We start from the raw sequence: 24,606 nt of genomic DNA, 5'->3' as shown, positions 1-24,606 counted from the left end.
TACTTAACCCAAGGTACCACTGTATAATGCATTTGGAGGAGTCCCTGCCTATAGTCCTAGCCTACAGTGGTGTGGGTAAGGGGCTCTCCGATCATCAGAGGATGTCCCTGAAGTCTTGCCACTGGTTCCTCACAACTTTGGTTATGACAACCAGAGTTAGGGCTTGCTTGGGACAAATCGTAGCCAGGTCGCTAACAGAAGAGACTGGCTCAACATATTGTCTATGAAGAATCTTATTTTTGCAAGTCTTGTTGATTCCACCTTTGGACTGAGCTGTAAGAATGAACAGAGTCCATATAATACAAGACCTGGGACAAATTGGCTCCTGTGTGAGTCGAGTTTCACATTCCCATGGAGGATCTATGTAGGATGATCATGCAAGGAGATAGATCGCTGGGAGAAATGTTCCTCTTCTGTCACTACCTAACTACAAAGGCTCAGGGTGGCTGCATCTCAGCAATGTGGGCAACTGAGCACACTTGTGACAAGGCATGAGAAGATAGCCTCTCACAGCTTGTACATAAGAGATGAAAAGGGCAGGACAAGGATGCCAGCCATACTTTAGCTTTGACAACAGGATTTTTACAAGTCCCCTCCTTTCCCAGATTCCTTGGAAGCTGGTGCCACTTATATTATCCGTTCAGCGTTCAAGACTTACAAATTCAATTTATGTCCAGATAATGGGTGCTGATGGCAAAGAAGAAACTGCATCATCAGAATTCTAGCACCCAGAAGTGATTATTTTTTGCCCTCTTAACCCTCATCAGGATTAAATATTAGCCATGTCTGCAGCCACTGCCTGATTTCTGCAGTCTAAAACACAGCACTCATGTTTAGCACTAGACTGACAACTGATGCCAACGTGATGCCACACACCACTTCTCATGCCACTTTCTACCAGTCGTGGGAAACCCTCTGCTCACAGTGTTACACCTGATCATCCTTAAAATTCTTAAACAGGTCTCATTCTTGTTCAAATCTATTAATCCTCTGTTTTTCTTGTCTAACCCTAAAATTCCATCTAATTTTACTTACAGTTGCAAATTCCCATAGTTTAGTGAACCACTCTTTTAGAGGAATTTCCTTTCCCCCAGTATTTTACACGCAGCATCCTAGCTGCTAACACCATATAAAAGACATCCTGCTAATATTAAATATGATTTCTTGAAATAAATGTTTTGCCTCTGGGAAGTCCACCAACAGTGGATAACATCCACTCTGTTCAACACTTCCAAGAGTTACTGTTACCAGTATCACATATACCCTTTTAAAAGTGTTGAATATCACCTAGTCTATAACTTGAGTTTTTTTATTAATGATATTGATACAATTCATATTGTTCATATATTCCCCCATATCCTCTAGAACCCCTCTCCTATCACTGCTTCCCATTTTCAAGTGTAATCCTATTTTCTGTCTTCTCTCTTACTCAGTGTAATTTGGTAAATTTCAAACAGCATATTTCTTGGTTTTTCTCAAATTAATCCTTCAACAGTATTTAACTGTCTCAATTCCACTCTGTATCTGAACTCTCTCTTATTTGAAGATATTCAAATACCAGCGGCCTTATTATCACTCAAAATTTCCTTAACCCTGCTCAAGGGCCTGACCTGATTACACTGGAATGATTCCATTTTTGTTAAACTGTTACTAAAATAGCTGCATCCAGTGGAGATTTTAAGGAACAGAAACAGTTTTTGAATTTACCCCACACTTTCCATAGTGCTACTAATCCCTTTTTCTAATTTTTAACTTAGTTTTCTGTGCACAAGAACATATTTGGTGCAATTCCAGCAAAACAGTTTCCCAAATTGTTTATATATCCTTCTATTTCATAACAACTTTTAACTGATCCATTTCATGGGCTGCTTCTGTAGCAGTAGACACACTAAGCTTTACTCAAAGGAGATCTACTGAAATGAATGGACCTAAGTTAGTCATATCCATTAATTTAAATGGGTCTACTCTGAGTATGATTAACACTGCCTATAACCCAAAATATATAATTTAAAGAAGGATATATCCATAGATGTCAGGAGGAAGCCTGTGCTATGATCAGATTTGTAGTCCATAAATTTGTTAATCCGGCATATCTGAATCTCAAATAACTTTGAATGAAATGGAACAAAGCTAGTTGACACAGTTTTGCAATCATACTATCTAATATCAAAAGGTTACTGATCTCTGGCAAACATATTTCTTAAACGCACATGATAGAAAGGTTAAGGCCACAATCATATGCACACTAACCTGGAAGTAAGCTCTACAGAATGCAATGGGGCTAACTTCTAAGTTTCATGTAATAATAAGGGCTAAAGCTAGTTATTTCATTGCATTCTTTGGAGTTGGCTAAAGGGACAAAAACAATGTCACATAACAGGCAAACTGAAATGTTCCCAAATGATGCATAGCAATAGAAATTTCTCCGGGAATTTCAGTGCACAAACTGTAGTCATTAGACTGCAATTCATATGTGTTCTTTCCACCCAGGCACAGAAAACGCTTTCGAGTTGCTGATTTTATTTCATTTTAAACATAACTGTTTTCCTTCTAAGATCAAACAACGCCAATTCACTTATTCCATTACCCATGCTAAGGCCCCAAAGAATTAAGCAATGGTTTCCAAGCCCCATGTGGGCTATAATGCCATGGAGCTTGGTAAAGGCAAGCCTTATCTCACAATCCATAATTTTTAATTGCCAGTACTCAGAGGAATGCCTAAATCTTCCACTGATGGCATCACAGTCTACTGCCATGGAAATAGTTAGCACTACAAACAGCGACCTCACCTCTATGGAAAACAGAGAAGACTGTGTAAAGTGGAAATGACAGCTGGGATAAATCAGCCTTCAAATATAATAAACATTTAAAGTAGCCTGCTTAAACATACACACAGATGAACACACACCAACAGTTCATACTAGCCTAGGGATCACTGCAGGACACACAAGTTTCTGGAAATGTCCATGTGTCCTTACACACTCCTGTGCTGTTTCTATCTGCAGGATCTGCACCATCTGAGAATTTATTATTCATCCTCTCAGGGCTGGCCAACATCTCTAATCTCAGTCCCCGCTCCTCAGTTGTTACTATCCTGCATCCAGCCGATCTTTACTGGGATTGTGGTTCTGCGTACCAAAGTTTAAGAAGGCTGCCAACAAACTGGAGCATGTCCAGAGGAGCGTAACAAAGATGACAAGGGTCCTAGAGGACAAGACGTATGAGGAAAGTTGTGGGGGACACACAACAGACGAGACCATTTAGAGGTGACACAACAGCCATCTTCAAATATCGCATGGATGGAGCAAATTTGTTTTCTGTTGCTCCACAGGGCAGTACATGAACCAATAGCCCCAAAATACAATAAAGGGGATTTTGATTAGACTTCAGGAAGTATGTGTTCATGGTATGAGCTGCTTGGGGAAGAAATGGATTGCCTTGAAAGTTATAGAGCAGGGATCAGCAACCTTTTTCAGCCATGGGCCAGTCCACCATCCCTCAGACCATGTGGTGGGCCGGATTTTTTTGGGGGGGAGGGGGATGAATGAATTCCTATGCCCCACAAATAACCCAGATATGCTTTTTAAATAAAAGCACACATTCTACTCATGTAAAAACATGCTGATTTCTGGACCATCCTGAGAAGGAAATCTGGTTGGATCTGGCCCCAGGCCTTAGTTTGCCTACCCATGAACTAAGCCATTTGCTGCACAACAGTAGATTTTCTGTTGCATGGAGTTAAACGAGATAGCCTTTGAGGTTACTTCTGCTTCTCTGTTTCTATGATTCTAAGCTCTCCACTTTGCCCCTTGTCCCATCTGTTATATTCCTGCCACACATCAAGCATGTTTCAACAACAAACCATGAACTGTAAAACCATAGGACAAACCTTGGTTATAGGTCATGGTTAGCCTGGAGAGAGCTAAAGCATGAGCCAAACAGCCAAAGTCTCCTCCCTGGGAGTCCCCCCTGCACATGCTAAACCATGGTTTGTGAGTGAACCAGACCATTGAAACTACAGAGCCTAGGACTTGCCGATCAGAAGGTCGGTGGTTCGAATCCCTGTGACGGGGTGAGCTCCAGTTGTTCGGTCCCAGCTCCTGCCCACCTAGCAGTTCAAAACCACATCAAAGTGCAAGTAGATAAATAGGTACCGCTCCAGCGGGAAGGTAAATGGAGTTTCCATATGCTGCTCTGGTTCACCAGAAGCGTCTTAGTCATGCTGGCCACATGACCCGGAAAAACTGTCTGCGGACAAACGCCGGCTCCCTCGGCCTATAGAGCGAGATGAGCGCACAACCTCAGAGTCGTCCGCGACTGGACCTAACGTCAGGGGTACCTGTACCTTTTACTCTAAGTAGAACCTAGTTAGTGGAACCCAAATGAACAACTAACACAACTGCCAGGCTTCTGACACACATCTTGGTATCTTGGATGATACCTTCAGTGACTCTGGGTCACATGCCCAGTGACTACAATGAATATATTCTGTGGCAACAAACCATTTAGAAAATGAAAATCAGAAATGCAACTGGCCACTGTGAAACATTTTAAAGGTTTAGGGCTTTTAGCCAAGTGCCTGCTTAGAGATCTGTATAATGTATTTTCTTTTTCGCGGGTGAACAGCTTTAATTACAGGCTAACTAACAATGAAACAGAATGATAACTCAAATGTTTTGTTGAGGGTTTATAGATGTGTTTAAAGCTGGATGGAGAAAAAGAGCTGGAAGGTGGCTCCAGGCACATTCACCAACATGAAAGAAGGCACGCATTCTGGAGAGGAGGAGAGAAAGACAAAGGGAAGGTGGAGAAGTCTAGGCAGATCGTGGGGAGTGGAAGAATGCAGGCGGAGATAAGGGCTGTGCAGGGAAGGAAATTCATTTTCTCCTCAAAGAACCCAAAGCAGTTTTTTTCAAATCTTGGGAAGATACAAATCTAGAAAACTGGTTTTTGGGAAATCTATGAAGGGAATGGAAACAACTTGATGTAATTGGAAAAAAGAAATAATGAGGCCAAGACAGAACATTCTAAAAACAATACTGTTCATGGTTGCACATCAAAGGAGGAGTTGCACAGAGCAGACAGAAGCAAAAGATAATTGCATACACACGTTTTAGAGAAGGGTTGGTACCCTGGAAGGAAAAATAACCTATTCAGTATCTTGGGCTTCACGGGAAAGAAATACCTTCAGCAATTGTCCTTGTTTGCCTGCCACAGTATGACAAAACTATTGCTTACAGGGACTGCTCATGGCTAGCAAGAAGAGAACTTAAGAGCTTGTGTTCAGACAACATGCCAAGCCAAACTTTGCTTGGCAGAGAAATAAAAAAAAAAACAACCCACTGGGGTAGGAGCAAAGCAGCAGTGAACTCCTCTCAGAGAAACTGCATGTTTGTGAATTCTAGTAAGCCAGAGTTTGCCACAAACAAAGCCAGGGGTCAGCAACATTTTTCAGAAGGGGCCGGTCCACTGTCCCTCAGACCTTGTGGGGGGCCGGAATATATTTGGGTGGGGGGAAATGAACGAATTCCTATGCCCCACAAATAAACCAGAGATGCATTTTAAATAAAAGCACACATTCTACTCATGTCAAAACACCAGGCAGGCCCCACAAATAACCCAGAGATGCAATTTAAATAAAAGGACACATTCTAATCATGTAAAAACACGCTGATTCCCGGACCGTCCGCGGGCTGGATTTAGAAGGCAATTGGGCCAGATCCGGCTCCTAGGCCTTACTTTGCCTACCCATGACCTAAAGCATATCCTGTCTAACCTTTTGCTTAGACTTCTCCAACAATTTTTTTCCCTACTATTCAAAATGATTTATTTTTAATCATAATATGACAGTTACCCACTCCCTGCCCCAGGTCACATCTCATGCCATTCAGGTTTCATGACCTGGCCGGATCTGGCCCCGGGCCTTAGTTTGCCTACCCATGAACTACGCCATTTGCTTACTGTGATGTTTGGAACCAGGTGCCACCACATATAATTGAGCTTCACAATAGGTCTGTGTGGTATAAGAAGCTAAAATACACTTTTACATACAGCTTTATGTGTGTATGGCTTTAAAAGAGGCTTAGACAAATTCATGGAGGATGAGGCTGTCCGTGGCTACTAACCCTGATGGCTATGTTCTCTTCCACCAGGGATCAAGCCTTTGGAGTGACAGGCCCTGCCTGTGGAACTCCTTGCAAGTAGAGGTCTGGTAGGAGTCAACCCTGCCTTCTTTTGAAACTTGCATTTTTAAACCTACCAGTATTAATTGCTTTTTTTTAAAATAAGATTTTATGTTGTAAACTGCCTTGCCAATTGTTGGCTGCAATTATATTTTAGTAAATTGTGGTTTGCTTGCTTTATCAGCTGTTGGTTTGCTGATATTTTACTTGTGAGTATATTGTACTCTATATTAATTTTATTGGAAACCTCTTTGGAAGAGTTTACTCTTCAAGATGGCATATAAATGTTTCAAATAAATGCTATGTTGGTGGAATGCCAAATACGCTGGTGGCATGACAAATATGCCAGCAGAACTCTTCTAACACACTTGCAGATGCCTCCATTCGCAGAGCCATTTCTAGCAGAATAAAGTATAGGATTGCTCTGCCTATCTTTTGAATGCATTTATGATTATTGTTTATTGTTACTCAGTGTTAAGCTTTGGTAGATTGATGCTGCCTTTATCATTTCCTAAAATCTAAGGCATATGTTTTTCATTGTTCCTCCTCAGCCAATCAACCTATTAAAAATTATTATTAACAGAACTGAGTACAAGATAGGACTAGAAATCAGGATGCCATTCCTATTTTTGGGTGGTGAAAATAGCAAGCCAGACGCAAATGAATCCCCATGAGAGGGTAAGAACTGAAATATTGTTTGCCCACAACAAGCATACGTGCTTGGTTTCAGGGTTGCAACTTTTCTTGTTCTCAAAAAAATTAGAAGGAAGCAATATTATTGCTCTGATTGTTTCAGCATAGCTCTCTGCATTTAATTTCATCTATTACAGCAATTTTCCATTTTAAATTCAGTTATTTTTAGTGTGTGTCATTCTCACTAGCCTTGTGTACTGGAACTCTCAACTGCATGAAATGCTACGCAGATCTTAAGCCAATACTGGCCATCTCTAAGTTCCCTTCACTGCCATTCTATAGCATTCCTGCAATGTTGCATGAACATGTATGTTGATCCGGAATTAAACCCCATGAGAATAAGGCAATATGTGTGTAGATTCATGTAATGAGCTAAAGACTGAAGGTTTTGTCAACTTACTGGCAGGATACTGAAGGGTAGGGCTGTAGTAAGCCTTTCCCAATCCTCTATTTCCACATAAAGTTTCCTAAATTCTAGAGCAAAATGGGGGAGAGAGTTTTTGGACCAGCAGGTGGAGTGGATGAGAGCTGGAGTCCAACAACATCTGGAGGGCCACAGGTTCCTATTCTAGCTTTAACATCCCTTTTCTAGAGCAGCAGGTGTTAATAGACCTGACATAGTCTCTCCCACTGTTAACAGCAATTAAAATGCCAATGCCACCAACAGACATTTAAAATTTGAACATTTAAAGGCTTATCATCAGTCCTCAACAGAGTATACAGAAAACATGCCAGCCTTCTTATACAAAATGAAAGAACAAGGTCTCATGAGGGCCTTTTAGCATTTTTATAGTGCAATACAATGCATCTCTTCTCACAAATATGTCCCACTGAATTCAATGAAACATACTCCCAGGTAATTATGTAATGGTATTATAGCCTTAACTTTCTGGGGGAAGAAACCTACATATGCCAAAATTCAGGGGTGCTTTATAGAGTCACTGACATTGACAATCAATACAACAGAATGCAGTGGGGGGAAACAGTGTGTGTTTGAACATCACAATAAACCATAAGTTTCAGATTTTAAACCAATCTGTTTAGTGTTTTCTTTGCTGTACTTAAGTCAGTGTGGACGCAAAAGTGTTTTTAATTTTGCAAAAGATGGCATATTTTTATTTTATATTTTAGTTTTATTCTTCCCTGTCTAATTAGTTTTAGGGAACAAACATAAAAACTATTCATTAGCAGTAATATGTAATCTGCTCAAAATATTTGCTTAAATTAGTATTTGCAAAGTGTGTTCCGAGTAACTCTGGGATTTAACTGAAACTTTTCAGGGATTTCTTGATGAGAAGATAGATAATTATGGATATGCTGCCTGAAAGACTGTTGGGGAACTATTACTGATTTACCCTGAAATGCAAAGTTGAAGAAAAGTAATGGAAGCATTCTAGGGTGACAAGTGAGCTTAACAAACCTAGCTGTGTGCTTGTCAGCTGAGTGCAACCTAGACCAGGATTGGAGGGTTTTTTTCAGTCCAAGGACTGCATTCTTTCAGGGACAACCTTCTAGAAGCCACTGGTCTGTAGCGGGAAGAGCAATGGATGGAAGACTTACTTTTGCACAACAGGGTACATTTCAGGGACACAAATACCAGTGGTCTCTACACACACATACACCTCTCCAGCCCTCATCCAAACAAATTATCAGAGACCAAGGAAACATTATAGCCACACAAAATTACTTGAGGGTTTGAGCAGGGCCAGTAAGAGATGTGGCCAGAGGAACCGGGAGAGACTTAATGGCCAAATAGAGACATGTGGTCCAAAGTTTTCCATCTCTGCCTTAGACCACTGATCTTCAGCTAGTGAGCTGGGACCCAACATGGGGCCATGATCTAAGGAAATTTGAAACAGCAGGTGGCAAAAAAGAGAAAAGAAATGGGTCTCCCAATGTATGTTTGGGCTAAAGGTGGGTCCCTGGTTTGAAATTATTAAAGGCTACTGCCTTAGAACATGCTCCAGAACCCTCTGAAAGACACATGTAAGAATTTTGAAGCAGTCATCAACAATACATCAAATGGGGAAAGTGTTCCTGGAAATTATTGACTAAATAAGTAAGTCACCCATCACTTCTGTAGCAGGTCACAGTGGTCTCAGAACAATACTTTCATTTGCAGTAGGAAGGCAAAGGTGTATCAGGCAGATATTCCTGTTTCCACTGGACCATAGCTCTGCAGCAGAGCACTTGTGATGCATGCAGAAGGGCCCAGGCTCAACCTTAAGGCATCTCCACTTAAAAGGACCCAGTGGCAGGTGCTGGGAAACATCCCTGCCTGTAACCCTGGAAAACAACACCCAGAAAGAATAGATGGACAAATAGCCTGACTTGATATAAGGTAGCTTCCTATGTTCTTGGGGGTCTTTTTGTTTGTCGTTATGACTGTAAAGCTATTGATAGATATTTTACATCTTATGACTCTTGTGAACTTCTCTTTAACTCTGGTAAAAAATGGGATACTAAGTAAATAATGTCAGGGAATGGAGAATACGTCATGGCAGAACATGGGATCCATTGTGGACTCTATCTTATCCTTCCTGTATAAACAGGAGGTTATTTCATTTTCATCAGTGCAAATGATGCAAAGTAGGCACTTTTGTCTTAGTTGGAAGGAATATAGTTACTTGAGTCACACTGAGCACGGGGAATTAGAACTCTTCAGTTCTGCTTGTATATCACACTATGAGTTATTAACGTATTAACTCCTGAGAACTGAAAAGGCAAAGTCCAAAGTGATAGTTTCATTGGGATACATTGATCTGTAAGACTTTGCAAATGCTTAACTTCAATTCCCCCCCTCGCACAAAAAAGCTATGTGAACCTAAAATTACTTCAAAAGCTTGAATGTTTTCACAAATTAAAGTTGGTTTCTGCTACAGAAAGAATCGTGGAGGTACTTTAACTACAATTTGTATTCACAGTCAACACATAAACGGATAAAGTTCTTTTCCTACTTCTTCAGTTCAGTTAATATGTGCAGTAAGGCAACTGCAATTACAAAAGGATAGTATTTATTTTGGACTTATTAGAAGCATGATCCTAAGCATGCACCAGTGAAACCCACCTCTCTGCATATTTACTCAGAAGTAAACCACACTGGGTGGGATGCAGTGCTTTTTGGGGGGGGGAGGACGCAGGGGGACACATACCCCTAAACATTTTGTGACTCTTTGTACTTTTGTCCATTTACTATATTTATTTTCCCCAATTTAAACTATAAAATCGTGATTTTCTTGAATCAAAATGAGAGTACCCCTAAACATTTTTAAGGGGGGGGAAAGCACCGGTGGTATGCAATGAAACAGTTGTGCTAGTGCAATAATTAATTCCAGAATTGGTGCAAGTGAAAAAGGATTACTCTTTACTTTCTTCCCTAATTCTGTTCCAGAGGGTTTGGCGGCAGCGGGGGACAGGACCCAGAACAAGTTGGGGTTGTGTGGAAAGGAGGAGAATGTTCCATTGTGGAAAGAGAAATTGTGCTAGCAGAATGGCTCACATCAGTACTGCTGCATGCAACCCACAGAGTTCACAGGGACTTGCTCCCAAGTGTACATCTTGGGCATGCTTCAGAAGAAACCTCCATGACATCTACTAGGCTGCAGCAGAGAGAGACCCTTTGTCAGCTCTGTTGAAATATCAGGTCCATCGGGCCTTTGGCCCCTCAACTGCCACCTGACATCAGCCCCTCAAGCAAACTGCAGTGGAGGGAAGAGAGAAGGGGAGGCGTGGAATTGCATGGGCTCTTCTGAGAAACCAGTTCACTTGGGGCTCCTGCTCTCTTTGGAACTCTTTCCATTCCAGTTGGCCATGATGAACTTCGCCACTAAGACCAGAGTTTGCTCTCCCCCCCCCCTTCTTTCTACTTCCATAGGCTTGGGCTTGCAGGGCTGCAGCCCCCTACACGCCTCCTCATGTCACTGGACTCTGCAGCCACTTCGGGGCAAGAGCCTTAAGCAAACCGAAGCAGCTGGTAAAACAGGGGGCGCAGCAGCAGCAGAGGATCCCATTTGCCATACTAACCTCACCAGATCAGTCATACAGGATCCCACCACCACGACCTCAGCAGCTGCCATGTCAGAGAGAGGTTTAGGACCACAGCACCTAACCTGACTCGCATCTACCTGAGCTGCCTGGGCACTAGCTCTCCAACCACCGCTCACCCCGCTTTGCCACAGGGGGGGTCCTTCGCCTGCCCGCTATGTGCGCCCTCCAAGGCGCCTGAATTTTTACTTTGCGCTTTCCCGAACTTCGACTGCGGAGCGAGCTCAGCACACCGTTATCAAAGCACCCCATTATAATTCTGCTGCCCGTTCTAACGGGCGCGAATTTTTATTTTTTTCAGGCGTGCTTTAGACGCCTATATATCCACGGAAGCCCCGATTTTCTTTTTTCTTTTTTTAAACTGCCTATCGGGTGCGCGCTTGGCTTTTCTGCAGGAGATTGGCGCGCGGGCGCGCACGCAGGAGCGTGCTGGGCGGAGTGGGAGGGTCTACGCAGGCGCGCGGGGCAAGGCGAGTGGCAGCTGCTGGGTTTCTTGGAGGTTTGTTTGCCCGTACTTCTCCCCTCCCCCCCCCGTGCAGTCTCCCTTTACACACAGCAACAGGGGGTGGGGTGGGGTGGGGGGCAAAGATGGTTCCCCTTCAGGCTGGGTGGGGTGGGTGGATGCTGGTGGGGTTTCCCCACCCTTCCTCTTTCTCTGCTTATTGGGGGAGCAAAGCATGTAGTAAGGAGGGGGTGGCTTGGCTGGGGGGGTGGAAAGGGACAACAACCCCTCAGACCTGGGCATTTGGCGGGGGGAGGCCGTTTTAGAGGAAACAGCCACTACCAATTGTGTGTAAGGCTTCTGCTGTACTTATTTGTAGGTGCTGCTAATTTATGAATCAATACTGCTGCTCATAATACCCGTTTCCTGTGTTTCTTAATAGATTGCAGGGTTGAAGCAGCTGGTGCCCTTGCTCGGCTCATGTGCCACTCATTCTTGCTACAGGTAGAAAGCCAGTTGTAGTGGATAAGTCCCCTGGCTCAGGCATCATCTCTGCCATGAGCTTAAGCAGCCATTTAACTGGATCCGCTGCGTCTGCAGTATGGGTATAATAAATAAATAAAAAATTGGTCCAGTAGCACCTTAGAGACCACATAAAAGCTTATACAGTGGTACCTTGGATTACATACGCTTCAGGTTACAGACTCTGCTAACCCAGAAATAATACCTCGGGTTAAGAACTTTGCTTCAGGATGAGAACAGATATCGCATGGCGGCGGCAGCAGGAGGCCCCATTAGCTAAAGTGGTACCTCAGGTTAAGAACAGTTTCAGGTTAAGAATGGACCTCCAGAACGAATTAAGTTCTTAACCCGAGGTACCACTGTACCCAGAACAAACTTAGTTGGTTTCTAAGGTGCTACTGAGCCAAAAAAATTATTTATTTATTTCGACTGTGTCAGACCAACACGGCTACCGACCTGAATCTGGAATCATGGGTATAATAATTCTTTTAAATATATATATACACACTTTTCAGGTTTATACATTTAACTAATTTTACAGTCATTTTAACATTTCAAAACTGGGAAACAGGTATAATAATTCTAGTCTACCCTGTAAGGTTGTTGTGATATGACGTGTGTGAAGTGTGCGTTCGGCACTTGAACAGCTATCTGTGCATGCCGAGTATTAGTATTTTATGTTACGTTGAGGAAAATTGTTGAGTTTTACAACACATAGTTGTCAAAGGTAAGGGTGCCCTACAAAAACAAGCGCCAGCTGCCTACCATCGATATGAGGATAGGAGCTTGAAGAACTGCTACCAGTCAGAGTTGACAGTACTGGGCTATACGGACCAGTGCTCTGACTTGGGATAAGACAGCTTCATGTGAGGGTTGTGTAAACAATTTATAAACTTATGAATCTATAAATAAAAGTGGGAAATGATTCAATGGCATTTAACCTTTTATCTTATTTCTGAAATGTTCAGTTTTGTTTGCAGCACTGTAGTCTTCTGCACTTTTATATGAATATTGTTATATACTATTTACAAAGTTTAATGCGATCTCATATGTAGTATTTGGGCAGAAATTCAAAGCACGTTAAGTTTTCTATTGTTACTAAGAGACACTTTTCTCCCAATTTTTTTCCCCAATTTTATTTGGATTAAAATAATAAGCACAGCATATTTGATCCCAGTTCTGACTTAACAAGGTATTTTAGTAAATTGTTTGGAATGGTAGGTAAATTTTATACTCACTAAACGCATTGAGAGATTAATAAAAAGGGCACTGTCCAACTGCTGAAGTAGCTATCAGGCCTGCACAACTGGTGACACACTGAGTTGAGCACAGCCCATCAGCTGGAAACAGTTGTCTGCCAAGAGCCTGACAACCACCCCTCCACCTCTGCTTTTGTCACCCCAAGCAACCAGCAGAACCAGAAGATTTATCAAGTCAGTGGTCGGCTATTCTCATCTTGATAGGTCATAAGTTGCATTGTATTTTATAATGGACCACTGAACAAAATGAGAGAACCATGTTTTATGAGTGAGATGCTTACTAAATATTAGGAGTGCAAATGGTCGTGTGGCTATAACTGTGGACCATAGCCAAGTGGATGGGCAGCAGCTAGCCCAAATGTGCCCCCTGTTCCCAGCAGGCTTTGCTTCCATTTCCTTTCCCTTGGCCCCTACTTGCATCAGCCTTTTTCAAAAAGTTGCTTGCTTTCATCATCCTTTCCTTGCTTGCCTTGTCTTTGGCCCTGCCTTGTGTGTCAGGTCTCAAGAGTCGTCTCTTTTAAAATATATATAGAAATGGTGTGGCTACTCTTTGATACATTCATAATTATTTTTCCTTGCAGAACTGTGTGCACCTTGCAGATTAGTATGTCCCCTGAAGTTGCTTTGCACAGAATATCTCCAGCACTTTCTCCTTTTGTTTCTAATGTGGTCAGGAATGGAAAAGTAGGATTGGATGCAACTAACTGTTTAAGGATTACAGATCTGAAATCTGGGTAAGTGCCCTCAATGAATTCAAATAATGTCTATGTGCCAATTTTTGTTGTCTGTAATCACATTTAATTTATCTGGAATGAAGAAATTAAAGAAGTTTTAGCAAGGCTATAGAAATTGTGGTTTAATGTGTAGTGCAACACAATTGGATTTAATGTTATTATTCATTGGTAGAGCTTGGTAATTGATTTCAGAAATGAATCTAATGTGTTTGAGCATTTCATTTCCATATCACATTTGGTTTTGTAACCAGCCCTAAATGCCTGTCTTAAGTATTTAGCTATACATAATCTGAAAAATAGGGCTCCCCAAAGTTAACTTTTCTTAAGATGTTACTGTTGAATGCTAGTTATATTGTGTAAGAATTTTCTTGTTGTTGAATACCACCTTTCATCTTTTACTGTTGGCAATAATGCTAGATGGAGGTTTAGCACTAGATCTAGGGACACGGGTGGTGCTGTGGTCTAAACCACTGAGCCTCTTGGGCTTGCTGATCGTAAGGTCAGCAGTTCAAATCCATGCAACGGGGTGAGCTCCCGCAGCTTTGCCCAGCACCTGCCAACCTAGCAGTTCAAAAGCGTACCAGCACAAGTAGATAAATAGGTACCGCAGCAGCAGGAAGGTAAACTGCATTTCCATGCACTCTGGCACTTGCCACGGTATTCCGTGCACCAGAATCAGTTTAGTCATGCTGGCCACATGACCCGAAAAAGCTGTCTGCAGACAAACGCCGGCTCCCTCAGCCTGAAAGCGGAGATGAGCACCGAACCCCATAGTCAAATTTGACCAGTCTTAATTGTCCAGGGGTCCTTTACCTTTTTTAATTTAGGACTAGGATTGGGCTGAGGAAGAACTTTTATTTTAGGAAAGAACTGCAGCTTAGTGATATAGTGCATGCTTTGCAAGCAAAAGGTCCAAGGTTCAGTCTCCAAAATCTTTACATGGGGAGAATACCCCTATCTGAAACCCTGGAATGCTGCTTCCATACAATGTATTGAGCTAGGTGAACTATGTTCCTAAACATGACTCTTCTACCTGGCCAGAAGGCCACCAATAGATGTAGGATGGTAGCTGTAACTTTGCATACATTACCAATGTCCAATGAACCCTCAGTATAACTTGGTGTTGTATCAGCCACAACCACAAGTCTAGAGAAGCAATAGTAATAAATTTCAGTGGCTGACACTGCTGTCAAGCACGAACACTATGACATGTTTCTGTGCTGATTTCTTCATTAGTGGGTCTGTTCTGACAGCTGACATTTCTGAGCTGTGGGGAATAATTGAGCACAGCTCACACAACATAATAAGCACGTTCTTAACCTAGGGATTTGCTCATATAATTTTAATATAGAATAGGTCTTGCTTTTTCTGGGAAACTCCCCTGTAACCTATTTTATTTAAATATTTTATGCTGTCTCTTTCAGCCTATTTAAAGACACCTAAGGTGACTAATAATACCCATAATAGAATAAAAATAAACAACGACCAACCAACAAATTCATAAAAAATAGTAACATAAATAAATAAATTAAAACACCAGCAGTAGCGAGATTCAAAACTACCGAAGTTGACCACTGCCTAAGTCATACATGTTCATCTGAAAGAGGGAGCCAGGTGTGGCTTACCTGGGCGGTGAATTGCAAATCTAGGCATCGCTATTGAAAAGGTACAAATTCCACATTGGGTGTAATTAGAAAAGGAATAAATAAAATAAAACTGGCAAAACAATACCAAATAACCACACTTGGAATACTGTTTACAGTTTTGGTCACCATGTCTCAGAAAGGATTTTGCAGAGCTGGAAAAGTTGCAGAAAAAGGCAGCCAAATGATCAAGGAAGGGGCTCAAGGACAGGTTACAACATCTGCGTCTTTTTAGCTTGTAAAAAATGTGAATGAGATTAGACACGGTAGGTGTGTGAGAGATTATGCATTGTGTGGAGAAAGATATGTTATGTTCTCTCTATCATAATATTAGAAGAAAGGGTCATCAGATACAAGGCAGACTAAAGGATGCACTTTTGCACACAGCACTTAGTTAAAGATGTGATGATAGCCACATCTTTGAAAGTGGCTTGAAAGATAAGACTGTCAGTGGCTACTAATGACCGTATCATCTCAACACAGATAACTCGCAACTTAAATACATTTAACTTGTGCGCATTCAGCTTTACAGGCTTGGCTAAAAATTAAAAAGGGGACAGGCATCAAGGTAAAAGAAACACTTTGAAATAGTCTTGGAAATTAATTGACAACCAGTGAATAATCCTGGTTCATCTGAATCACGAACTCTATCTTCTGCACTCTGTACTGATCAAAGTGTCTGAAAACATCCTCGCATATAGTACGTTGCATAATGGCATGCATAGTTGATAATGGCATGCATAGTTGATAATGGCATGCATAGTGGTGGCCTTTTCTAGGAGACGGTCCAGCTGGTATACTAGCCAAAGCATGACGTAAATGTTTCTGGCCATGGCTGCTACCTTGGCTTCTTGGAGCCTAGCAGGATCCAGGAGCACTCTCAGACTGCAAACTTGATCCATCAGGCAGAGTTAAACTCTGCTACAACAAGGCAACTGTCTATTTAGCCTAGATAAGCTGGACCCCTTGCTAACTGTATTTCTGCCATTATTTAGCATAGTAGTGAGGGGCAGACATATTTCCAAATCTTATTTTTTTGGTGCTAACACAGCTGTGTTGGTTTTGTGAAATGAGTTTGAGATTGCCTTTAAGTATCTTAATGTGTAGCTTGGACAACTTCAAGACACTTCCTCCCCCCCAAAGCACCCAAAGTTTAATATTTTAGAATTACTGTTACAGAAGGCTCATAATATGATACGGCAAACTTGTGGATAAGCTTTCTCTACTCTGTGGATGGGGGCAGAGCAAAAGCAAGCAAGATACGACTTTACACAACCAGGAAATGTTGCAGGATATGTTTCAGTTTTCTTGTATGGTGCCTGCATCTATTTGATTTATATCTTGGGAACCACTATTAATGCTCAATTTTCTCACTACTACTTCCTTTTCTCTTGACAGCATTTGTAGCTCCTTAAAAGTATTTTGCTAACTAATACTTTTTGCTCAGAAAGTACCTGCTTTTGTGTAGCTTTATCAAAAAGTAATTTGACAAAATGTAGCCGCAGCTGCTGTTAGCTCTCATTTCTAGACCAGTATTTATATATATATGTGTGTGTTTTTTAAAAAGCAGAATCTTAACAGCCTGGAAAATACTTAGTGTTGCTTTTAAGGATGCTCTTATTATTATCTCTATTACACCGTAAAGTATATTATCCTTTCTCCCCCTGCTATTCTGTAGTGAACTAAATGAAGTGGTTTATTTGCAAAATCAGAAATACCTTTTTTATTCCAACTGGGTATGTTTATCTAGAAGATGAGAAGACAAGGGTGCAGGGACAGTGGGCATGATTGCATTCTTCAGATGTCTGAAGAGCTGTCAAATGAAGAGAGCAAAGACTTGTCCTCTGCTGCCCCAGACAGCAGGACTAGATTGATGGGTGCAAGTTATAGGAAGGTAGATTTTAATGAGACCTTGGAAGAAATACCTGAAAGATCAGTTTGACAAGGAACCCAATTACGTACAGGGGTGGGGACAACCTTTTGTTAGGTATGCTCTAGCTCTGAACATGAGGCTGGACTAAACACTCTTCAAATCTATGATTTACAAGGAAGATTGGAATCACATGTCAAGCTACAGCTCAGTATGATGTCCAATAAGCAATAATCTGCTGCTGATGTGTTATAGGGAACTTGTGAAGTTAAATGTCATGCATTTGTGATTGTTTCTATGTATGTTGGGGGTTCAGTGCAAAAGATGGATCTGTCCATGAGTTTGAATAGGTGTTTAGAATATCGGGCCATGCTGGGGCGAAACTTAAATGTGGAGCCTTTAATGGTAGACCACGAGGGAAATTATTCACAGGCCAGTGTTTCTGCTTGGGGTGCAACCCTCTCGTGCACTGGTGGTCACTCACTGCTTGATTTTGATTCTGTATCCACTGCCAACTCTCTCCTCCCTCTCTACATCTTGGGGACATGTGATGACTGTTTAGTGGTGAGCAGTGACACTGAGCATGGCCAAAGGTGCCCATGGCAGTACGCTGGAGTTATTTTTAGATCATCCCTATTGGCAGCTCTTCACAGAGAATCCCCAAACGGCTTTGGGTTTTTTTAAATCAACCTTTTTGGATTTTTTGTCAGATGTGTGAAGTGGGGTGGGGAGGAAGTCTGATGTTATATAAGATAATAAAGACATACATATTTATAAATGAAAACTTCAAGGAAAAACCCCGAATACAGCAAGGCTATGGCATAAATGTGACAACGACACAGAATAATTCCTTGTATCGTATAAAAGTCAGTTAATAAAGGGTTGCGAAGGTTATTGAATGGCTTACTAAAGAGGCAAGTGAATCCTATGCATGTTTACTTTTATGTAACCCCCCACTGTATTCATTGAACTCCCACCTATGGCAGTGCATAGGACTGCAGCCATAATAGCCATCTGAGGTATGTATTAGTTATTTTATTATATTATGGGGATGTTTTCCTTGAGAGAAAGCAAGTCCACATGAAATATATGGAGGAACTGTAGCAGCCATTGCTCTTTTCTTTTTGGACAGGAGCCATTAATAATAATAATAATAATAATAATAATAATAATAATAACAACAAAATTTTATTTATATCCCGTCCTCCCCAGCTGAAGCTGGGCTCAGAGCGGCTAACAACAATAAAAGTATTGAAGAACACATAAGGAAATGTGGATGAGGAGCAGTTTCCTCCTTTTATTTGTTAACAGGAGCAACTGGAATGGACAAGAGATCCTGTACTGTGTTTTTATTTCTAAAGTACTTTACATACTTTGAGTGCTTTACAGTAAATAAAAGCCAACACCAATCATGACTTTCAGATTTCTGATTACTTTGGTTTTCCTATGCTTTTATCTAATGCCTTTGTCATTTAATCTGGGCGTGTTGCTCATTGATCAGACTCTGATATTGTGTGCATCTTGGTCCTTCAATTCCCTCTTCTTTCCCTTCTAGCTGCATGTCCTTGACTCTTGGGCCCAGCTGTGATCGCTTTAAGTTGCATATTCCATATGCTGGAGAAACACTAAAATGTAAGTGCTCAAGCTTTAAAGTCAACTACCTTCTAACTAACTGGGGAAAGTGCTCCTGTATGGAATGCTCTCCCCAGGGAGGCTTTCATGGTGCTGAACCTTCATTTGGTACAAGACTGATAGAAAACATTTCTATTCCCCTAAATGTTTTAGATAATGTTTGTTAACTCTGTTCTAATTGTGGTGGTTTATGAAAATACATTTCTGTTGCTTTTAGCCATGTGTTTATTTTTTTAATATGCTGATCATTTGGTTATTTATGTATTTTTAATGAACATAATTGAACCAGTGAGTCCCATTAGCAGAAACCCTGCACAATGAGTACTGCTCATGCAATGAGGCTTTCTCCCTCCCACCCCCGTGTCCCCTGAAATAAGCTCACAGGGTAGAGGGTATCAGGAAACTAGCCAGAACAGCATACAGGAGAAGGAAGGGTGCCCTGATGGAGCGATGGTCTTAGCATGATGTTGTATTCCTCCCCATGTATTGTTAAGCTGCCTTGGGAGTTGTAAAGTTGAAGCGTGGGGTAACACATGTTTTAAATAAACAGATTAGAGGTGTTTCTGTTGCATCTTCTATATCTGTTAAAATATGCGTGTGCATTGACTCCCTTTTACCAGTTTATTAATCAACCTTGTCAAAGCTTCCAGGCTTTATGGAACTGGCTCTCACGACAGCAGCCATTGCAGCCCTTGTTCTGCATCCAAGAAATGCCTGGCTTGAGGAGAGAGTGCAGTACAGGGAATGGGGAGGCAAGATTGGATGAGGCACTGAAGGGCAGGTCTCCCCTCCAGTGCAGTCTTTTTAAACCGCGAGGGCTCGTCTCTCCTGCAGCTGACATGATCTGGCAGTTGGTCTAGTAGATCTGTCCCTGTTGCAGCTGGGGAATAAAAAAAAAATCTGCCTGTGCAGCAAACCCAGTGGAGTCTCTTCTGGGGAAGGCATTTGGCCTTGAGGGATGTACGCCCAGGTCCTTAGTCCTGGGAGGTGGAGGAATTGAGCCTGGCAGGCAGGTTTCCAAAGGTCTCAGCTCTCTCCTGTGCAGTCATCAGTCTCTGGCAGTATGTGGGGCTCTGTTTTAAGAATAGGGGAGTTTCTAATTCTATTGATCTTTTTGGTTGCTTTTTGTGGACAGTTGTTGTTCTAATGGTGAAGCTTTTCTAGTAAGCGTCTGTTCTTCTGTAAAGGCGTTGGTTCACAGATCTCAGTTTGGACTACATCACTCTCATACACTCCACATCACATCACTCTTAAAGTGGACCATAAACCAAGAAAGTGTCTTGAAGTCAGTGGGAGAAAGCAAGTGGGAAGTGGTCAGTGAATCACCCCCTAAGATGCAATCCAAACCTATTACATCAGTGGTGGAAACATCTAATTCAGTGGAGTTAAAGATGGCATCTTACATGATGTGGTAGCATCTGGTTTTGTGGGTTACCGCTTTTGGAGTTCATTCTGTTGCCTGTGTGTGGTTTTATATTAGATTGAGATGTTTGAAACTGTTAATTGTGCAAGTCACATGAAAGAAAAATGGCATCACGAAACAAAGGAGCAAGTATAGTTTTTAATTTCTTTATTGCTGTAATTGAACAAATGTGATGCTCATTTCCTAAAAAGGCAATGAGTTGTTGGCATCCGTCTTTCTCAAGAAACAATGGGAGAGTGTGCCATTGAGGGTAAGGTCAAACCATTGGTGAGTTACAGCGCCTGCTGTGGCTGTAGAGCTTTATATGAGAGAGGCATGTTTTATTGCAGCTGGGGAAGATGAAGGCAACCAGTTTCGCTGTTATATATGCACCATGATGTTTCTTCTCTCTGTGCTCCTCCCAGCGGTCATGAGTATTGCTTGGTTTGGTAGCCAGCTATCAGATTCTGGAATATCCATAGGGAGCTCAAATACAGAGGACATGAAGCTGATCTTATCCAAGCTTCTGCTTTAAGGTAGGGTGTGAATATCCTCATGACACACTAGCATTCATTACGTAATTCTTTCTCCAGGTAAGTTTATTAAAATATATCAGATAGTTAGACAAAATGAACCAAGTCCCATATTAATGAGGGGAATCATTTTTCATGAGTTGCTGTCATGTGGGAGATTCAGACAGGTGACTTCTTTGGACCTCGTGTAGAAATATTTTTTTAAAAAATCAGTATTTACTCTGTGGAAGAGGGTTTAGCCATTGATGTTAGTCTTTTTGGCTGTGTGTACACAGTAGTGTAAAGTGGATTTGAGGTGTGCTTGTTTTTCACATTAATATGACATTGTCCTCATCCAAGTGGCAGCCATCGCTCCCTAACCCCTGTTTAATTTGGACAGTCCCCAATTGATGGATAAAGTGGGGCAAACACAACTGGGATTATTTTAATAAACCCAGTGTTTTGTGTAATATGGTATATTGGAAAACCCATATCTAAAAAAAGATTTTAAAAAATGTGTTAGGCACAGGTGAACAAATACTTGCATGTATTCCCACAGTGACCCTCAGATTTGGAGTGATTGAGGAAGTACTAATTGAGGCAAGGGGAGAACAGCACACAATATGAATACATCCCCTAAAGCACTGCCCAGTAGTGTAGCTGGAAAACAAAAATCTCTTGAGACAAAGTTCATTTGAAAGCGCTCCTCTGTTGACAGACATGCACAAAAGCTTGCATGGAAAAATCAGATCTGTGTGACGCATGTGCATATTACCATTCTGGTGTGTACACTGCCTTAGCCTTCTATGTCGTCCATTTCATCCTAGTTCAAGGGCTTCATTCTCAGTTGCCTGAACATGCACAGGTCTCTTTGTAGTGGTGTTTACAAGCCTCTGTCATTCATGTTTAAATGGCCACCCAATGAGAATGATACGTTATTTCTAAGGTGCCTGGGTGGCCTCTGACCTGTGCAGGTTGCACCAATATATCCGAACAAGAGGAACATATTGTAAGCTAATGTAAATTGTGTAACCGCTACTCTTGCAGCTTTTTTCTGTTTCATATATACTCATGTAATCGCTGAGAAGAAGAAAATTATATTCTACCATTTTATACTCGTTGCAGAGACTGGCTTTCTGAATTGTCAGTAAAAGACAACTGGAAAACAAGTAGCAAGTAGTCTATGTATTTTAGTAGAGCATAGAAGCTTATGTGTTCCTAAAATGTAGGAAATGTTTTATCATCCAGGGTACGTGTTTATACAGTTTAAATGTTGAGATTACACACAAACTCGGGTGGCAGCTTTTTCCTAACTGCATTATATCTGAAAAGGAATAATTATTTAGGCAATTTATGAATTTTTTAACATACGTCACAAAAAAGTATCTGAATTGTCTGAAACAAAACATTGGCTTTTTCTGTGAGATCAGGTAAAATTCCAGTGGCATAGTTCCATGTATTTGGATATATACGATGAAGAAAAAGATTTGACATCATGATTTTTTTTTAAAGTCGTACTGCTCTTAAACTAGCCTGGGGAACCTATGGTTCTTCATACGTACTTAGATTCCAATACTTCTCAGCCTCATCCAGCATGACCAATGGATGATTGGAGTTGCAGTCCAACAACATCTAGAAGGTCACATGTTTCTCACCCCTGGTGCCTTAAAACATTTGTATGTTTTTGTGTGTGTGTGTGTGTGTGTGTGTGTGTGTGTATATATATATATGAAGCACAAAACAGCCAGGGTTGTACAGGGAGGCACGATGAGACCTCAGTTCAAACCCTGTTCATCATGGAGCTGTCTATATGATGTTTGCTATTTTAACCTAGCCTACAGTACAGGATAGTGGTGAAGTTGGCGGTGACAAGACTGTGATGAACAAAATATTAAAACAATTACAAAGCAACAGGTGAGACCTGCCCCATGATGAGTATTGTTGGGTCCTTATAGAATTGCAACAGCACCGAGAAAGAATATATTTCAGTGTTATGGTCTGCTGAATATAACAACTTCCCAATATTACACATGCCTCTCTTTACAAATCCAGCAAGATTGGCAGCTAGTTTTTTTGAGTCAGATCTACTCAAATGAAAAATGGCAATCTATGCTAAGAGAGAATGCATATTTAAACCCATGCAAATATAGATGGGATATATCTGCAAATAAGTAGCAGATGAAAACTGTTAATATGTGGAAGCATTATGAATGACAGTGTTTGTGGTTCAGAACAAAATGTTTTTTGATGGGCAAAGGACATTCATAATTGGCACTTGTGGAAATTATTACTATAAGCAGACAACAGTGTACAGGAACACCAAACATCCTGTTGCTAGATGTGTGGCTGTTATCTTTTGAAAGCAGAATAATTCTATGAAAAATGGTCACTGAATGTCGTAACAGGAACATTTTGAAGTGTTCATGGTTTTGTCTTGTGAGATTGGTGCTGAGTACAAGCTGAAGTGCCTACTTCCTTTGCGGCTAACCACTGCATCCTCTTTGTAAGAGATCAGTTTTCCTCCTCCAAATTATCATTCACAACAGCTGCCATACTTCAAATCCAGGTAGCTTATTCTGGTGTGTTAATCAGTTGGCATTTGGGAAGTACCACTGTTTTGACTTTTTCTCTCCCTGGAAGTCAATGGGGAAACTGAATTTACCATGTTAGGAATTGACTTTGTGGCAACACAGTGCATCTTGTATTGAAACTGATAGCTAGTTTACACTGTTCCCTAATTGTTTAAAGTTCCTTGGCATTCAGATGTGAACAAATCCCTCCAAATTGCACGTTTATGTCACTTTGATTTATTGTCTGTCCTTGTTTCATAGTCTCTTGAACTTCATCAAATGCCAATTTTTCCAAGGCTATCAATCCTCGTTGTGATCTATTAAGAAAGATTAGCACTTTGCAGATGTAGTTTAGTTTATTCTTTGCTATGTTTATACTCCACTTTCCTGTTAAAACCAAAGCTGCTTATAGTAGAAAATACAATATAATAAGCATATAATTAACAGAGCACAACCATATAAGAACCAGCAGTATTGTCATTTAAGTGATGCTTAAAAAACAGAGGCTTGGATTCAGGTAACCTTGAATCATTTAACCACAAATGAATTGTAATGAATACAATACAGTTACAATCTAGAATCGGGGGTCTACAACACAGTGCCCATGGGCACCATGACACCTGCAGAGTCTTCACTGGCACCCCCAGCCAGGGACCCATGCTCTGAACTTTCATTAAAAAATAGTATTTAGCCCTCCTAGTAAGAAAGTTAGGAAGTAAAATGTGCAGGTAACCTTCTAAGTGATTTCTGTGAAATGAGCCAGCCTGACTGCTCCTGCTTGTCAGTGTTTTTAGCCAATGGGTAAGAGTTGTTATTGGTGAGCTGTTTGCAATAGGAGTCCCTGGGGTTGTAAAGGGCTGCTGTTTCCTACTCCCATTTAGTGTGCTTTTTTTCTGCTTTTATCTAACGTTCTAGTCCTTGGAATCTCTGTAGTTTGCCCTTCCTTTTCCATAGCAACCAGGATGCATCTTTAACGTGGCGGGATTGTCTTGAGATCAGGTAGTCCCTAAAAGTAATTTTCTGCAAATAAGTGTGGGTGATATTAAAGAACCCTGCCCCCTTCTCACCAAAGGCAAAGGTGAAAACTTTGTAAAGAGGCTT

At 41.2% G+C, this 24,606-nt stretch overlaps 2 protein-coding genes across 5 annotated transcripts in view; one reads left to right on the top strand and one right to left on the bottom strand.

The window, feature by feature from the left end:
- RBKS (ribokinase) overlaps positions 1–11,173 on the bottom strand; it is a 70,726-nt gene extending 59,553 nt beyond the window's left edge. Inside the window, exons 1-2 of one of the 4 annotated variants that reach the window (XM_081904334.1) lie at positions 10,899–11,019; positions 10,375–10,474 (exon numbers count right to left, since the gene is read on the bottom strand). In XM_081904334.1, coding sequence (XP_081760460.1) covers positions 10,375–10,466 — 92 coding nt within the window. In that variant the 5' untranslated portion in view covers positions 10,467–10,474; positions 10,899–11,019. Of the gene's footprint in view, positions 1–10,374; positions 10,475–10,898 lie in introns of all 4 variants that reach the window. The other 3 variants (XM_081904336.1, XM_081904335.1, XM_081904337.1) reach the window with 3 other exon arrangements.
- Positions 11,174–11,340: 167 nt separating this feature from the next.
- Positions 11,341–24,606, top strand: part of BABAM2 (BRISC and BRCA1 A complex member 2) — a 127,711-nt gene continuing 114,445 nt past the window's right edge. Inside the window, exons 1-3 of the mRNA XM_081905417.1 lie at positions 11,341–11,418; positions 13,724–13,876; positions 18,945–19,021. Coding sequence (XP_081761543.1) covers positions 13,749–13,876; positions 18,945–19,021 — 205 coding nt within the window. The 5' untranslated portion in view covers positions 11,341–11,418; positions 13,724–13,748. The remainder of the gene's footprint in view (positions 11,419–13,723; positions 13,877–18,944; positions 19,022–24,606) is intronic.

The sequence above is a fragment of the Podarcis melisellensis genome, assembly GCF_964234715.1.
Source record: "Podarcis melisellensis genome assembly, chromosome: 3".
NCBI lineage: Eukaryota > Metazoa > Chordata > Lepidosauria > Squamata > Lacertidae > Podarcis > Podarcis melisellensis.
Note: the sequence above shows the minus strand (reverse complement) of the source record. Positions and strands in the feature narration are given on the sequence as shown.